Source organism: Branchiostoma floridae, chromosome 15 (assembly GCF_000003815.2).
Source record: "Branchiostoma floridae strain S238N-H82 chromosome 15, Bfl_VNyyK, whole genome shotgun sequence".
Lineage (NCBI taxonomy): Eukaryota > Metazoa > Chordata > Leptocardii > Amphioxiformes > Branchiostomatidae > Branchiostoma > Branchiostoma floridae.
This window is the reverse complement of record NC_049993.1, coordinates 13144107-13159144: the sequence shown is the minus strand read 5'-3', so window position 1 is coordinate 13159144 and position 15038 is coordinate 13144107. Positions and strand designations below refer to the sequence as shown.

General features: G+C 39.9%; 1 protein-coding gene across 1 annotated transcript; it reads left to right on the top strand.

Moving 5' to 3' along the window:
- Positions 1-6: 6 nt before the first annotated feature.
- LOC118431500 (UV excision repair protein RAD23 homolog A-like) lies at positions 7-13888 on the top strand. Its single transcript, XM_035842741.1, has 10 exons — positions 7-240; positions 378-459; positions 4890-4969; positions 5393-5571; positions 6452-6516; positions 6962-6991; positions 9656-9862; positions 10427-10554; positions 11949-12107; positions 12620-13888. The coding sequence occupies exons 1-10, from the start codon at positions 175-177 to the stop codon at positions 12734-12736; spliced, it is 1113 nt and encodes a 370-aa protein (XP_035698634.1). The 5' UTR covers positions 7-174; the 3' UTR covers positions 12737-13888.
- Positions 13889-15038: the final 1150 nt, after the last annotated feature.

Below are 15038 nucleotides of genomic sequence, written 5' to 3'. Positions count from 1 at the left end.
GCATTCTGGGTAGGCATGCGCACTAGCTTCCTCTGACGTCACTGTAATGGCGGCCGTGTGGTCGACGTTTTGAAAACAAGCAAGTTCTCCTCAAGAATCGGGCTAATTCCACACTTTCCTGCCACTTTTACCCGACTTTTCCTGACACGTTCGGTTCCAGAGTAGTCTAGCAAGATGCAGGTCACGTTCAAAACGCTACAGCAGCAGACGTTCAAGATCGAGATTGAAGAGAATGCGACGGTGAGTGCGCCATGGGTTCGACTTCCCGCTACATGAACTCTGCTGAGTCAGAGAACGAACTCTACCAAAATCTTACGCAGTCTTTCTTTGACCTCTTGTGAAATACTAAATATCTTTCCTACTTTCTCCACAATTAGGTTAAGCAGTTGAAGGAAAAGGTGGAGGGGGAAAAGGGGAAGGAATCTTTTCCGGCTGCTGGACTAAAGTTGATCTACGCTGGTAAGTTGATCTCTGTGTGTGCACATGTTGCAAGTTTCACACCCTTGCTTAGGACAAAGGTGATGTAATTTTATGACTTTGACGTGTTTGATGCGTGTGATTGTATCTTGTTACGACAAACAGTTCTTTCATAGCACAATCACATTAGGAAATTGTCAACAAATGTATTTTCTATGCAGTACTAGTACTTGTAGGTATGCAGGTATTGTAGGGAGCCATGTTACAAATATATAAATTCATTTTCATTGTCCACTACAATGGTTGTATAATGGTCAATGGGAAATAATCATTCAACATGAGATTTGACAATCATATCAACATATATCTTGTTTTGTTTATCAGCAACAAGATCTGAATTAGTATCTGATTACTAATATTGATGGCATGGCATGGCAGGACTCATATTTTCTTGTGCAAACAAAATGTGAAATATGAGAAATGAAAGACTAATAAATCTAGATTTGACCAGTTGCAAGAGAAGTAAAATGTTACTTGTAGGGGAAATTCATAGATTACAGTTAAGACTGTGCATTAAAGAAAATGCTTTACATTAAATGCTAACAAGTGACAAATGTCCTTAAATGATGTTACTGTACTGGTTCTGATGGGGAGGGGGGCGGTGTTACAACGATGACTGTTCAATTTGCGTGGAAGCATCTGACAAACACAAATGACAGTTATATTTTCCATGTACTGCTTCTTGGTTTGATGTTCATTGAATAGGAAAGTTATCACAATAGTAATGTTTTCCATTGTCAAGTGTTTTCCATTGTCAAGTGTAATGCTATTTTTATTACTCCAGACCTTCCAAATTGTTACATGAACCGTATATCCAGTTATGTTACATTTGAGGCCACTGTTTGATAATGCCAGAAGTCACCATTTGCAATTGTCACAAAATCCTGTGTACTTGATGTTCAATTAAGGATCTCAAGGTAAAATTTAAGACGATTTATATTGTATGATTGTACTAAATCATCTGTGCCTGTAAATGCAAATAAGTATTGTTGCAGCTGCAAGTATGTGTCCTGAATAAGTTAGGTGAAAAACAACTCAAGTATGTTGCTACTTATTGCATTGATGGAATGTTCTTCTTCAGCCATCAAAGCCTTATGAGGCATAAGAAAAGAATTTTGATTATTCATAAATGTTTCTCCTTACATGAAGCAAACTATCTTAGGGAATTTAATTTGTGTAAGTACATTTACCTTGAAGCGCTGGATGAAAATGGATAGTTTGCAGTGATTTTTTGTGGACAGTTGAAACAAAGGGGTAGGCGGATAGAACACAGAACAAGCATTTTTGCTGTATTTTTATGTTTGTATTAGTCTCTACCAGACTCAAGATCGCTGGAAAAATGAAATGGAACAAATAGAGGAGTAAGTCGGCCAGAGGAATATAACCGGCCAGGGAACAGCACGCGATCCACTGGCCAGTTATATTCCTCTGGCCAGTTTACTCCTCTATTTGTTCCTTTTCTACGATTTTTCCAGCGATCCGGAGTCTGGTAGAGACTATGTTTGTATTGAAGAGGTTGAAAATGGTGAGCACTCCGAAAGTATTAAACCAACCCAAAAGTTTCAACTCTTACAGTGTATCTGTACAGAATCATGTTCATTAATGATAAAGTTGATTCAGAGTCTCAATCAATTTGATAGGCAACATACCATCAACCATATTTCTGCTGCCTCAAGTTTTGTCCCATCTTGGGGGGGACATGAAGACAGACTGAACTGGAATGCATAATTTCTGTACCCCCTAATTTGGCTACTCTTTTAAGTATGTTGTTTAAAAGACCACATGTACTTTCCCCTGCAATTAAGCAGAACATGACTTAAGTCTAGGACTCAGGGAGTGTTATTATAATGGTGATAACTGAGGGAATTTGTATGTAAAGACTAGTTTTTCTCGTTAGAAAAGCTGGAAAGTAGGAACAGTGAAAGTACCTAAGCAAGCACACAAGTACTAGTACACACACACACAAAGTACAGTAACACACACAAGTACGTACACATACACTCAGGCACACAAGACACAAACATCATGTGCATGTGTATATGCTTGAGCATGTGTGTGCTCAAGCATACACAGTGTACAAACATGTACTCGAGCACATACACACAGTTCAGTTCAGTTCATACGCACAAAGTATGCTTACACACATACACACTCAAGCACATACACACACGCATACACTCAAGCAGATACACACTAATCTCTACAGTTGGATGAGATAATATCATATTCATAAGCTGGCCAAAGGAGTGTGGCCGGGCTAGGAGTGAGCATTCCCCACCGAACTAGAACTAGAACTAGAGCTTATGTCATGATACAATCTCATCCCACCGTAGGATCTGCTTGGAGATTACTTGCACATACAAACAAGTGTGTGTAGGTACTGGTACACACTTGTACACATACACCATAGCAGTCATTACATGTATATCATAGCTGTTTCAAATCAAGAAAATTGTATAAAAAAAATATTATAAAATGCCCAAGCAATGTATATTATTCCCCTACTCTTTCATCATGTGTAATGTTTCAGCATGTATTTTGTGTGGCCTCATCTGTGTAGCATTCATACACAGTTTAACTAGTCTTTAACTGCCACGTTATCCCTCATCCCAGCTGCCTGCAAGGGATTTCAAACCTGCGTACTGCCAGTGTTTGATAACGCTTTCTTTCAAAAACAGCTTGTCAATTTCTTAGAGTACTCCGTGTCCAGGAAGACAAAGTGACACTTTGATATTTACGTAAACCCCTTCTAAAGCCTCTAAAAGGTTGGTTGATGTAGTGACTTTGACTGCTACTAGACAAGTTTATAGATTATGGTTAGACACAGAGGTACGTATTCATGGCAGTATTGGGTTTGAATCTGATTTTGCTTGGGTATGAATTTGTCTTTCCCATAATATAGCATGACAGTTTATCAATATCAGACAAGGTTTTATTGTGCTTGAGTTTGACATTTTTGGTTTCGTTTGTGAATGTCTCTGGATAAACTGTATAGTGTATACTATAGTATATATGATTCATTCCTTGATATAGCCTGATGTCATAAATTATTCTAAACAGCACGCCTTTACATGTTAAAGCATTTCGAAATAGAGTATTGGCCAGGATGCCAAGAGAGAATTTTTCAGATTTCATTTCATGTTAGATTGCTGTTCAGTGCTTCGTGGTTTTGAGACAACTGAAAGTAGACATGACTGTCCATCACAATTAGCAGTTCAACCAATGAGATAGTAGCTGCATGTCTCAATTATTTTTATTTTATGTTTTTAATTTGCAGTTCTATGTGTTGATGGAGTTGAACAGGGCTAGGGGATCAGTCTGTTCTTAACTTCTTATACATGTTTCAGATCACGACAGCAAAAATATTATACAATATGTGTTATGCAGTTTGTTTGATCAATAATTTGAAGCAAGGTACAAAATTCATTTTTTGGAATAGATGCACTGGTTCTAAAATTTGGGTGCCCAGAAATACATTTGGGTTCACAACATACATGTAGCATAAAATAGAATGTCAGCAGAATCTAATTACTAACCTCACTGTCACTGTAGCTTACTTCAAAATTAAAACAGGATGATACAACAGAAGATTTTATTAATTTCTCTTGCATTTAAATGTCAAGATTTTATTGTACATTACTAACTGTACATACAAAACCCTACACAAACATATACAGTGTTGAAGTACCAGTGCACAGTTTAGTTTCTGGTATAGTTGTAATGTTGCTCAGTAGATTTGCACAGTCAGCGAGATAACGTCAAACAGCAGTTACTCAAGCAGCTGCATATAGATGTTGAAAATACCTAGACATTTCAGATAGCATCCCATTCCCAGGGCTTTGTCCAGCTATGAATATTTTTCCATTATGACCCACTCATTGTTTGGGAGCCCATGTTGTTGATTTTCATTGTTAGATATGTCATTTTAAGCTTATGAAAATAGATTTTTGACAGTTTGGAGCCATGAAGATTTTTGGCTTGGATGGCATAATTTTTTTTCCTGTCCCAACATTGCCAACAAGTAAATTTCCATCCTTGGACAAAGGGATGGGTCCTGGAGTATTGGGCCCTGATAATGAAATTCTGGTTGATCAGGGATGCCACTAGGTCATTTGTGGTCACGGTCTTCTACCGTGACCTCTCTGGCAGTAATTTTGCACCAAAGGATACCTTAGAAATCGAATGCTCCATTTTAACTAAGAATTCTTAAAAACTCTGCACCATGGAAGGTGGCTGCCCCTGGACCCCCCTACAATAGTTATGTCTATATCACGACTCACCAAGAAATATTGCCTCTATGATAAAATCTAAGCTAAGATCCTGCCTGATTTTGTGCCCTGTATTTTGCCCGGTCAGGATCAAGTTTGTGAAGACACAACATAACTCTCTTCAAACCTATCTCTGTCACACAGGTAAGATCTTGCAGGATGATCTCCCACTGTCTCAGTACAAGATCGACGAGAAGAACTTTGTTGTCGTCATGGTGACAAAGGTAGGTCCCCTCTAATCACACCAAGCAGATACTGGAGGCATTTCTTTCTTCCAACCAACTTACCAAGTATATGAAAACAGATTTTCATTTTACTATTTTTTTTACATATTTGGTCTTTGCAAATGTATAGATGATTACCTACCTTATAAATTGCACAAGTTTATATAATCGACAAAGAATCAAGTATAGGAGTGCATGTGCATGTATTAGTACTTGTCCTTATCATTTATTGTATTCCTGTACATTGTAGTCTCCATTGTCATTGTCCTTGCATAGTGTCATAGTCTGCATAGACTGACTGATAGTAGTAGTAGTAGTAGTACTAGTAGTAGTAATACATGTATGTGGTAACTGTAAACAGCAAGAATTAGTATTAGAAGCTTACAGATAGTGAGCTTACAGATTGAGTTTGGAATTTTCCAGCCCAAGCCAGCAGCCAAAGAGGAACCCCCCAAGGCAGAGGCAGCACCTGCTGCTGCACCTGCACCCGCACCCGCACCTGCTGCAGCTGCCACGCCCACGGAGGAGAAACCCAAGGAAGAGGAGAAGAAGGAAGAGAAGAAAGAAGAAGAGCAGAAGGAAACTACACCTGTACAGCCAAGGTAGGGAAACAAGTTTTCATTACCTACCTACTAGTATTATGTACAAAATGTAGCTATTACAGGCAGGGCTTGAAATACCACCTGCATATGCAGGTTAGTGCAGGTAAAATGATGTCTACCTGCACCTAACCTGCACTGGTCCATGCACTGGGTTTTAATACGTAAATTTCCTTTGATTGAGATGTTATTAGCTGCAATGACTGTTACAAAATAGCAATGCTTCCTAAACAACTTTAGTATGATTCATACCTAGACTCAGAGTGGTGCAGCCTGCAGGTAAAATTTGTGTGGTGCAGGTAATGTTCAATGTTACCTACACCAGTGAGGGTATGCAGAAAAAAGTATTTCGAGCCCTGACAGGTTTACGATAGCAAAACTGGTATTATTCGGTACCTCTTAACCTTGTTCATGGTTTGAAGAGTGCATGTGCAGTGTTGTGCATTGCGGGTATTAGGTCAAACTTAAAAGCCCTTGGCTGTTGTGTGGGCTTTTTCAGTCAATATTGACCATGGTCAAGTCCTAAATGATATCAGCCTTACATCTGTGGCTATCGCTAAACAGTGTTATACGAGAATGACAGTCTCTGCCACATAGGGCACATCTGTAAGCTGGCTCAGGTCTGTTGCAAAGTTCGTTGATGAAGGTTAGACATCCAGGTAATAAGATAAGCCAAAAAGCAGTTACTTAAGCAACTGGATATGATTTTGGAAATGGTCATACATTTCAAACAACATCTATCTTCAGAATAAAGACTGACCTTCAACTGGTTGTATATGCATTTCAACCCATGTACTAGTTTATCTGCATTTAAACCATTTTACCTGGACATTTTAACAATGATCAATAATGTAACGGAAAGTATTCCTTCTTTTCTCCGCAGTGAAAGTGCAGCTCCTACAACTGCAGCTTCTGGGTCGTCACTGGCACAGGCAGAGTCAACATTAGGTAAGTAGATTCTTCTTTACCTATGACCTTTAACCTCTCTTAGTACATGTACAGTGCAGAGTTCAAAGTTCACAAAAATTTCAATTCATGAGAATGCTAGCATTTTCCTTAGTTTTCCAAGTTAGTCTGACAAAATACATTTTTACATCTTGTCTATTGGTTTCTAGAATATTGCAATCGCTTATGAAATTCTGTGTGATTATTGAACAGCAAATGAATTCAACTTTTGCACGGTGGTAGCTTTAGAACAATTTGTACTTTCGCTGTCTAGGTTTTGATACTTACTAGAGGTAATGACAACATGACACATATTGTTGTCATGTCCTTTCAAACAACTCACTGTAAGATTAATGTCCACTAAGATGCCAGCGTTCTTAAAGAAACTGCATCTTAGATCCTTGCCATTCTGTGCATTTTTTTCTAAATCCTCCTGTTTCTATTGTAGCTGACATGGCGCAGTATGCCCCCTTCCAAAGTTAGTGCACTCTCCTTCCTTGTCTGGCATGAGTGCAAGTTTTCCTTCCCTCGTCCTTATTTGCAGTGGGAGTGACGAGTTTGTTTGCAGCTGTCTACTACTTAGCCTCTTACTGTACATCTTGGAACGTTCGCAGTGGTTTAAACTGGTTTTCCTTTCACGGTGTTCTTGGTGACCACTGAAAACTCAAGTGCAGTGCTACTGTATTACAGAATAGTTTCATCAGCAAATTAAAAACATCATGGAAATCTCCTTTTACCTTCCATCATAAAATAGAACCACTGTGAAAGTGAGAAAAAAATTACAGTAATCGTTCAATGGCTGCTAGTACATGTACTACAACTGTACTAGAAAAGCCATTCTTTGATACCCAACCAGAAGATATGCTTCTTATGCCTTACAACTTTCGCCAAATATCTTGATACATATTTATATTGGTTGAAGATACAGCGAAGGGGAGTCTAATTTAATGGTTCCTTTAATTTGGCTTTTCCCAACTGTCTGAAAGTGGGAAAAAGGCAAAGGCAATTTTAATTCAAATTTAGTCCAAATTCCAATTATACTGCACTGAAGCCAAATATAGGGAAGGGGAAGTAGTTACAAATAGTTGTACTAAAACTAAGGAAAACCCCTTTCTGTGAAAGTTTTGCTCCTTTGACTACATAGATTTCTAGCCAATGAATTTATCATACTTAATGTTATAACAGTTTTGAAGTTTGAAGCTCTAGTAGTAGTAATAACCTCATAGCCAACTTCAAGTCAGTTTGAACAGTTTTAGTGCCTGTGAGTGTGATAGGTGCCCGCATGCAACATACAGCCCTAATAGTAACTTGAAAGTTCATCTGTGTTGGTACAAGTCATTCTTGAAATAGTTGAACTGTAATTTCCAACACCAAAATTGGACTCACCCAAATTTTCGACTGTACAGCATCAGTCTTTGTCAAGGAATGAACAATCCACTGCTGTTGTGACGTCACGTTATGTAGATAGAACACGTGACTCAGTAAGCAGTGGATTATAGGTTGCAGGAAGTCTATGGCGCCCACCGTCTCTGTTCAGGGATGGTTGTAGAGCCCGGATGTAGATTGCTTCTTTAATCCCTCTGGCGAAAAAGTCTGGTTCTGTGTCCAAAATTTCAACTTTGTCTAGTGACACTGAATGACCCGGCGATTCTATGTGTATATGTTGGGAAACTTCTGAGGTTTTTGAACTCTTGCGTTTGTGCTCAAGGAACCTGGTCTTAAGTGATCTCTCAGTCTCCCCAATATAGGTTTCTGTACAAGGGCCCCTGATGTTCTGTCCTTGGCACTTAATATGATAGATGACACCACACTTTTGTTCTTTAGGGGTTTTGTCTTTAGGTGCTACAAGGATATTGCACAGTAGTATTCGCCGACCTGAAACAGGTTTTTATCCCATGTGAGGTGAAGATTCTTCTAAGTCCTTCAGATACACCTTTCACGTAAGGAAGCACAACAATTCCCCTGTTTTTCCCTCTGCTGGCGTTGTTCTGTGTAGTATCACTGGGTGATGGGGGTTTGGGTGCTGTGGCCTTCTCTATGGCCCATGTGGGGTATCCGCACGTTTTCAACGCCTGGGTAATGTGAAGTTTCTCCTTCTGTTTGTCTTGAGGGTCAGTTATCACTGTTTCCGCCCTGTGGAAAAGGGTACGTACAACACTTAGTTTGTGTTCTAACGGATGTTCCGACTGGAAGTTCAAATATTGATCAGTATGAGTAGGTTTGCGGTAGATTGTCACTCGCAGGGACCCGTCTTCTTGTACTGTTGTCAAAGTGTCAAGGAAGGCTAAGGATCTGTTCTCTTCCTTCTCAAATGTGAACTTTATGTCAGGATCAAGGCTGTTTAGATGATCTGTGAACTCGTCTGCGTACGTCTTCTTAAGTTTGGTATGGGTGTCATCAACATACCTGTACCACCACAGAGGGGGGTGGGGGGCAGTTCTGAGGGCACGTTGTTCTAGATGCTCTAAGTAGAGGTTGCATACAATGGGGGACACAGGTGATCCCATCACCGCTCCATGTATTTGTTTGTAGAAGATGCCATCATAAACAAAATAAGTACAATTGAGACACACTCTGAGTAGATCAGCCAACTGTTCTGGTTTCAAAGTAGTGGGATCAGATAAGGTCTGGTCCTCCTTTAACCTCTGCAGAATCACATCAACTGCTTTATCCACAGGTACCGAGGTGAAGAGTGCTGTCACGTCGTATGAACGGAGTTCTTCATCCTCCTCTACTCTTGCCTGTTTAATCACTTTCGCAAATTGTTGTGAGTTTTTGATGTGATGTTGAGTGTTCCCTACTAATGGAGAGAGGGTATCAGCAAGGAATTTGGCACAAGCATAGGTTATAGAGCCAATGCTGCTTACAATGGGCCTCAAGGGAATGCCAGACTTATGAACTTTGGGAAGGCCATAAAATTTCGGAGGGACTTCTGTAGTTGGATATAACCGTCTTGTACATATTGTACATGTAAGTCCATACGGGTTGGGTTTAAAGTGTGAGACATATAAAAAGAGCCATGATTAATCATCACTCATTCACAGTTTCATTTTTTCATTCTTTCATTCATCCATTCGACATGGTGTCAGAAGTGGGATACATACACATGCTGCCCAGAAGTAGTGTCAATACAGTTAACGTCGTTGTGTTTCCCAGGGTCTCCCACCAGCGATGGAGGTGCCTGCTGAAGCTGCACCCCCCGCCCCGGCAGCACCTGCAGCAGCTACTCAGGGCTCAGCTGCAGCTACACAGGGTTCGGCTGCGCCCGCCCAGGGATCTGCCACCGACACCCCTCTTGCTGCACCTGCTTCAGCCGGCACCGCACCTGCACCGGGCTCACAGCCTGCACGTAAGTTAACAGGGCTTGAAATACTTTGTGAAATACAGTAGAAGCCAGTTAATTGCACACCGGATTAACGCACACTTCTGTTAACTGCACAGAATCCCCAAATCTCAAAACAGTGCGGTCCAGCTAGATAACATTATTGATAGCGGTCCAGCTAGATAGCATTATTGCACCAGCCAGATAATTGCACGAAATTCACTGGCAAATAGGCCGTGCAATTAAGCGGCTTTTACTGTACATAGAATTGGATCTGTGCACCATGTTTTTGACTTTGGGTGCAACGGTGCATCTTGATATTTGTCTAGGGTACGCTAGTTGAGAATATAGCATATTCTTGAGATTCAAGTGTCGGAAAAAATCATTCAGAAGAGAAGGTTTGTGATTAGGTTTTGCTGACATTCTACTTTTAAAAAAATGTTTTGTACCAATTTTTGTATCTGTGTACCAAAACTTTTAGATTACTTGCAACTGTGCAGCCATTCACAAAATGTGGCATGGACCTTTTGAGAGGTCTCGTAACTATGGGTAAAAACAGAACGCCATGGTAACTTGTACACCCATCTGCAGAGAACCCCCTGGAGTTCCTGAGGGATCAGCCCCAGTTCAATAACATGCGGCAGCTGATCCGGTCTAACCCGACCCTACTGTCCGCACTCCTGCAGAACCTGGGACAGTCCAACCCACAGCTTCTACAGGTACGGAAACCAGGCTTTTAGCCAAGCATGCGTCCAGGCGTCTTTTGGACGCACTATATTAAAAAATAAAAACCATACAGCTAGCTACATTTATACAATTACCAAGAAGCGAGAGGAAGTCAAATGTCCTAGAATAGATTAGACGCACATCTACATATATAGATGTGTATGATTGTTTCCATTGTTACATATATGTGATTCTTACTGTGTGACCTGTACTTAGCCCAGTGGGGCAAAAATGTGCAATAAAGGTCTTCATTCAATTAAAATTAATAAGAAATTGGACCCCTTGCACTAGGAGCAGATCCTCTGACAAGTATGAAACTCTGATGCTACTAGGTCACTTGTGGTCTCGAAGACAGTAACTTTTCCCCATCAGAATGCACCATTTCAACTTAAAATTCTCGAAAACTCTGCACCATGGAAGGTGAATGCCTTCGGACACCCCTACAATACTATTGCATCTGTAACGCTTGACGCACTGCAACTCTCAGTCATCAAGGGGATCCTAGCTAAAAGCCTAACAGAGACTTATAAGTAAATGGATAACAAAGAACTTTGCGCACAACCAAATGTTCCAGATAGTCGTGCAGTTGATGAAAAAAGACAGTATATTCATTTCCAAAATTTATCCAGTAGCTTGAGTAACTTTTTACTTTGCATATCTTATAACGTGGATGTTTAACCTCAATAGACGAACTTATTATTTATTGAGGTCAACGTCTGTCACTTTCCTCAGGGCAGTACTGACTGTTGCTTTTTGCACTGAAGCTAGGTGTTGTAGCTAACAGATTCAGTCACAAATGTAAAGCATGCACACATTTGCATAGGTAGTGCTTACAATGTGGGCATAAGCTGCAGTGGGGAAGTGAGTAAAGATAAGATAATCTTTATTGCAAAGTCATGCCCGAAGGGTAATTGCAAAATACATGTATGAAAGTACAATGATGATAGTGATACAATAACAAAGTGGACATTAAATGAAAGAGGTCATCAACTAGTGATACTTCTAATCTAAAATGAATGCTATTAGGTTTGATTTCTTTTCTGCATACAGTGGAGGATGAAATTCCCGACATTTTGGGATTGGCATTTTGCATTGGGTGGTGCTAACAGGAAGTTACTTTGTACTTTGGTACGATGTGCAAAGCTGGGAAAAATGTTGTTGACTAGTTTAAATAGTTTGTCTCTTTCGGTACTGTAGTGTGGACAATGACAAATAAAGTGCATTTCATCTTCAACTGCTTTTCCTGTACCATACTTACATATTCTCTCGTTCACAGGTAATTTTTTGTATCTACCTCTTTCTACTTCTAACGTATGTGCGCTTACTCTGAACAAATTTACAATACATCTTCTGTATTGATGTGGTGTTGTTCTGTTTTGTTGCATAGCATATCAATGACCATCAGCAAGAGTTCATTGAGATGTTAAACGAGCCGGTAGAAGGGGAGGGGGGCGCCGCGGGGTCAGGACCCCCCGTCATGGAACAGCTGCCCACGGGACAGAACGTCATCCCAGTCACACCTCAAGAGAAGGAAGCAATCGAAAGGGTGAGTCTTAGAAATTTAATTTTTCATGCGAATGAATTCTCTGACCATTACTTGTACATCATTAAACGAGAGCCATAAAGGTACATGTGTAGATGATATGCATGGGTAACGTTGGGCCAATTGAGACCTTTTTGCGGATCGCATTGATTGCTGGGTACCACAGGCACTATAGGAAAAAAGCAGGGCAAACAACGCCATGTGAACGGTGCCTGGCCCAGTCTATGTTGTCATGATTTTGTTTACCTTCTGCCTTACCCATAGTGCCCCACATCTCCCAGCATGCTAAGCCATCAGTGAAAAGAATAATGCAATATAGACGTATTCTTGTTCATTTGCTAGCAATGTTTTAATAGTTGTTACCAACCCACATGAATGTGTTTTCACTGAAAAGTATGTAACTGATACTTTGCACAAAAAATTAGATTGTAGATAAATGCTCTCCTATTGGCTGACAAATTAAAGAGTTGTTTTTGACTACATGACCATATAATGTTTTGTTTCTCACTTCACAGCTTAAGGCCCTTGGGTTCGACGAAGGCTTAGTCATCCAGGCGTACTTTGCATGCGATAAGAACGAAAACCTCGCTGCAAATTTCCTCCTTTCACAAGGTGACGACGACCAACAATAGCCAGTCGTCTTCAACGTTAGGATAACCAATACTATTTTCGCTTTTCTAAGTACACATATGATCAAACAAAAGGAAACAGAACCACTGGACGTTTTATAATCCTGGCAAGCTTAAGAAAAACTCTCGTCAACTGGTTAGCTACAAGAAAGTCGTAAGGCCACAAGATGTCATGCATTCTGCTTCTACAACTGTCCAATATCATTGCTCTGCAATGTATATAGTGTATAAGATATGCTTGATGATTCTGTTTTCAACATTGTTAGAAACTACCGTCTCGAGATGTCTTCTTGGCTGTTTCAGAAAGGATATTCCTATGCTAGGAAAAGATCTAAGAAAAATGGAATGGTGTCTGTTTGCCATATAAGTTTCCGAGCATCCGATAATGTAAATATGTACACGTTCCACAGCGTTCTTCACATGGTTTCTAGCTATAAGACAAAACTTGTAGTCCCGATGTTTTGGTCATGTCAGTGCCTCTTGATGTATGTTAAGAGTCGTTTGCTTGCAATTGTCAAAAGATCTTCCTAGTTGGGGCATAAGCTATGACAATAGTTGTATAACACCAACGCATCCGATGAATGCTTGTAGCGAAGAGAAAGCTGTAACCGGCACCAAAAATAAAAAGCTTCTTATACAGGGGAGGGAACAATTTGATCAGTGAAATTTGCCAAAAAAAGCTACTTTGGGGCACCACATCTTTAAATATGTGACACTTGTGTCAAGGGTTTTCATTTTTAAGAAAGAGTTTAAGACAAATTGATACTTGAAAAGGTTTTGAAGGGGTAGGGGAATGGTTGTGCATGTAGAAAAGTAAAGCTAAGAACTTACAGCACCTAAATTTGGGTTATAATATATTTATGACTTTTAGGGTAGCACTGTTCAAGATTCAGTAGCCTGATAAGAATTGTTTTGTTGTTATACAATAAATGGCAATGACAACTTCTACCAAAGTTTGAATTACTATATTTCCAGCTGCTTCCTTTTGTTCCTGCTTGTTGAATGGAATTTCCTTTTTTAAAAGAAAAACGATATTAAAGTTAAAAGCAAGTAGGGATCCATACACAGTTACATGTTTGCCTTTGAGATATGTATTATCTGTTTTGAGGAGTTATTCTGTAGCAAACAAACAAAACATGCTTTGATGACCAACAATTCTTGAATGTCATTTTCTTCTCTTTGGTATAAATCGTTAGCCTGGGTACCATCTGGCGTGTATTATTTAAAGTTGCTCTTGCTCTGACCTTTATTATACACTTTATAGAGTCGCCTTTCTACTATTCTGTCTGGGAACATTGACACTTCCAACGTTTGGAATTTTTCAAATTTTGGAAAAGGGTGCTGATTGGTCCCTACACATGAGCGAGTAAAGGAATGGGTTCAAGTGCTCGGTCGAACACCCGGAAAGCCCACTGTCAGCTTGTGGGGGGAGCCTGTTGTCATCAAATAAGCACTCTAGAACCCATTCCTTGATTCGCTCATTAACTGATGTCACCACCCAAAGATTTGAATGTATAGTTCCCCAGATGGGTCGCAGAAGTGAACAAAGGAGCAAACTACTAACCGGATGGTACCCAGGCTAATCAATCGTTATGTCGGGTAAGAATAGAGATCTGGTAGAATTGACGATTCTACCAGTAGAGATTGCAACAGAGGTCCTGTTGACAGAGACTCCAATTGGTATTTCTATGTGTAGAATCATTGATCATTTGATGACAATCTCTACCGGTACTGATTTTACCATATCGTAATCTCAACCCTAATATATGTATGCTCGTGCACTGGGATATATCAGGATACAGTAGCTGTAGTCACATAATGGTACACCTTTTTTTATTAACTATGGATCAGTGACAAACAAAATGGGTTGTACAATGAATGCTATGATATTTCCCAGATTAATTTAAATTTCTTAGCATAATGGTGTAACATAAGTACAAACTGTAATCTCAGTACAAGTAGTTTTACCTCTTACCATAGGTTCTCTTATGGGCCACAAATACGTTACTGCTAACACAATTTAACTTCAATTCTCTTGGCATAAAAAACTAAGTCTTGACTAGTAATCTCCAAGCAGATGTTCGGTCTGGTCTACGTGTTTTTAGACCTTGACTTTTTTGACAGTATTTTTGTGTGAGGTGGCAAGAACCTCTATTCTTGTACCTATTTAGTTTGGTGGCTACAGGCGACCAAGGTAAAAAAGCTAGTACCTAGGCAAGGGGACATCAAGGAGGATGTACAAAATGGCACAAAAACACTCAGTCTGCCCGAATATCTGATTGGAGATGCCATTCAACCAGTCACG

Excerpts from the sequence above, each read along its gene's own strand:
- LOC118431500 (XM_035842741.1), top strand. The coding sequence starts at position 175 with ATGCAGGTCACGTTCAAAACGCTACAGCAGCAGACGTTCAAGATCGAG. Across the intron at positions 6,517-6,961 it reads ACAGGCAGAGTCAACATTAG|CTGACATGGCGCAGTATGCC; the intron begins GTAAGTAGATTC and ends TTTCTATTGTAG. Across the intron at positions 6,992-9,655 it reads GCAGTATGCCCCCTTCCAAA|GTTGTGTTTCCCAGGGTCTC; the intron begins GTTAGTGCACTC and ends ACAGTTAACGTC.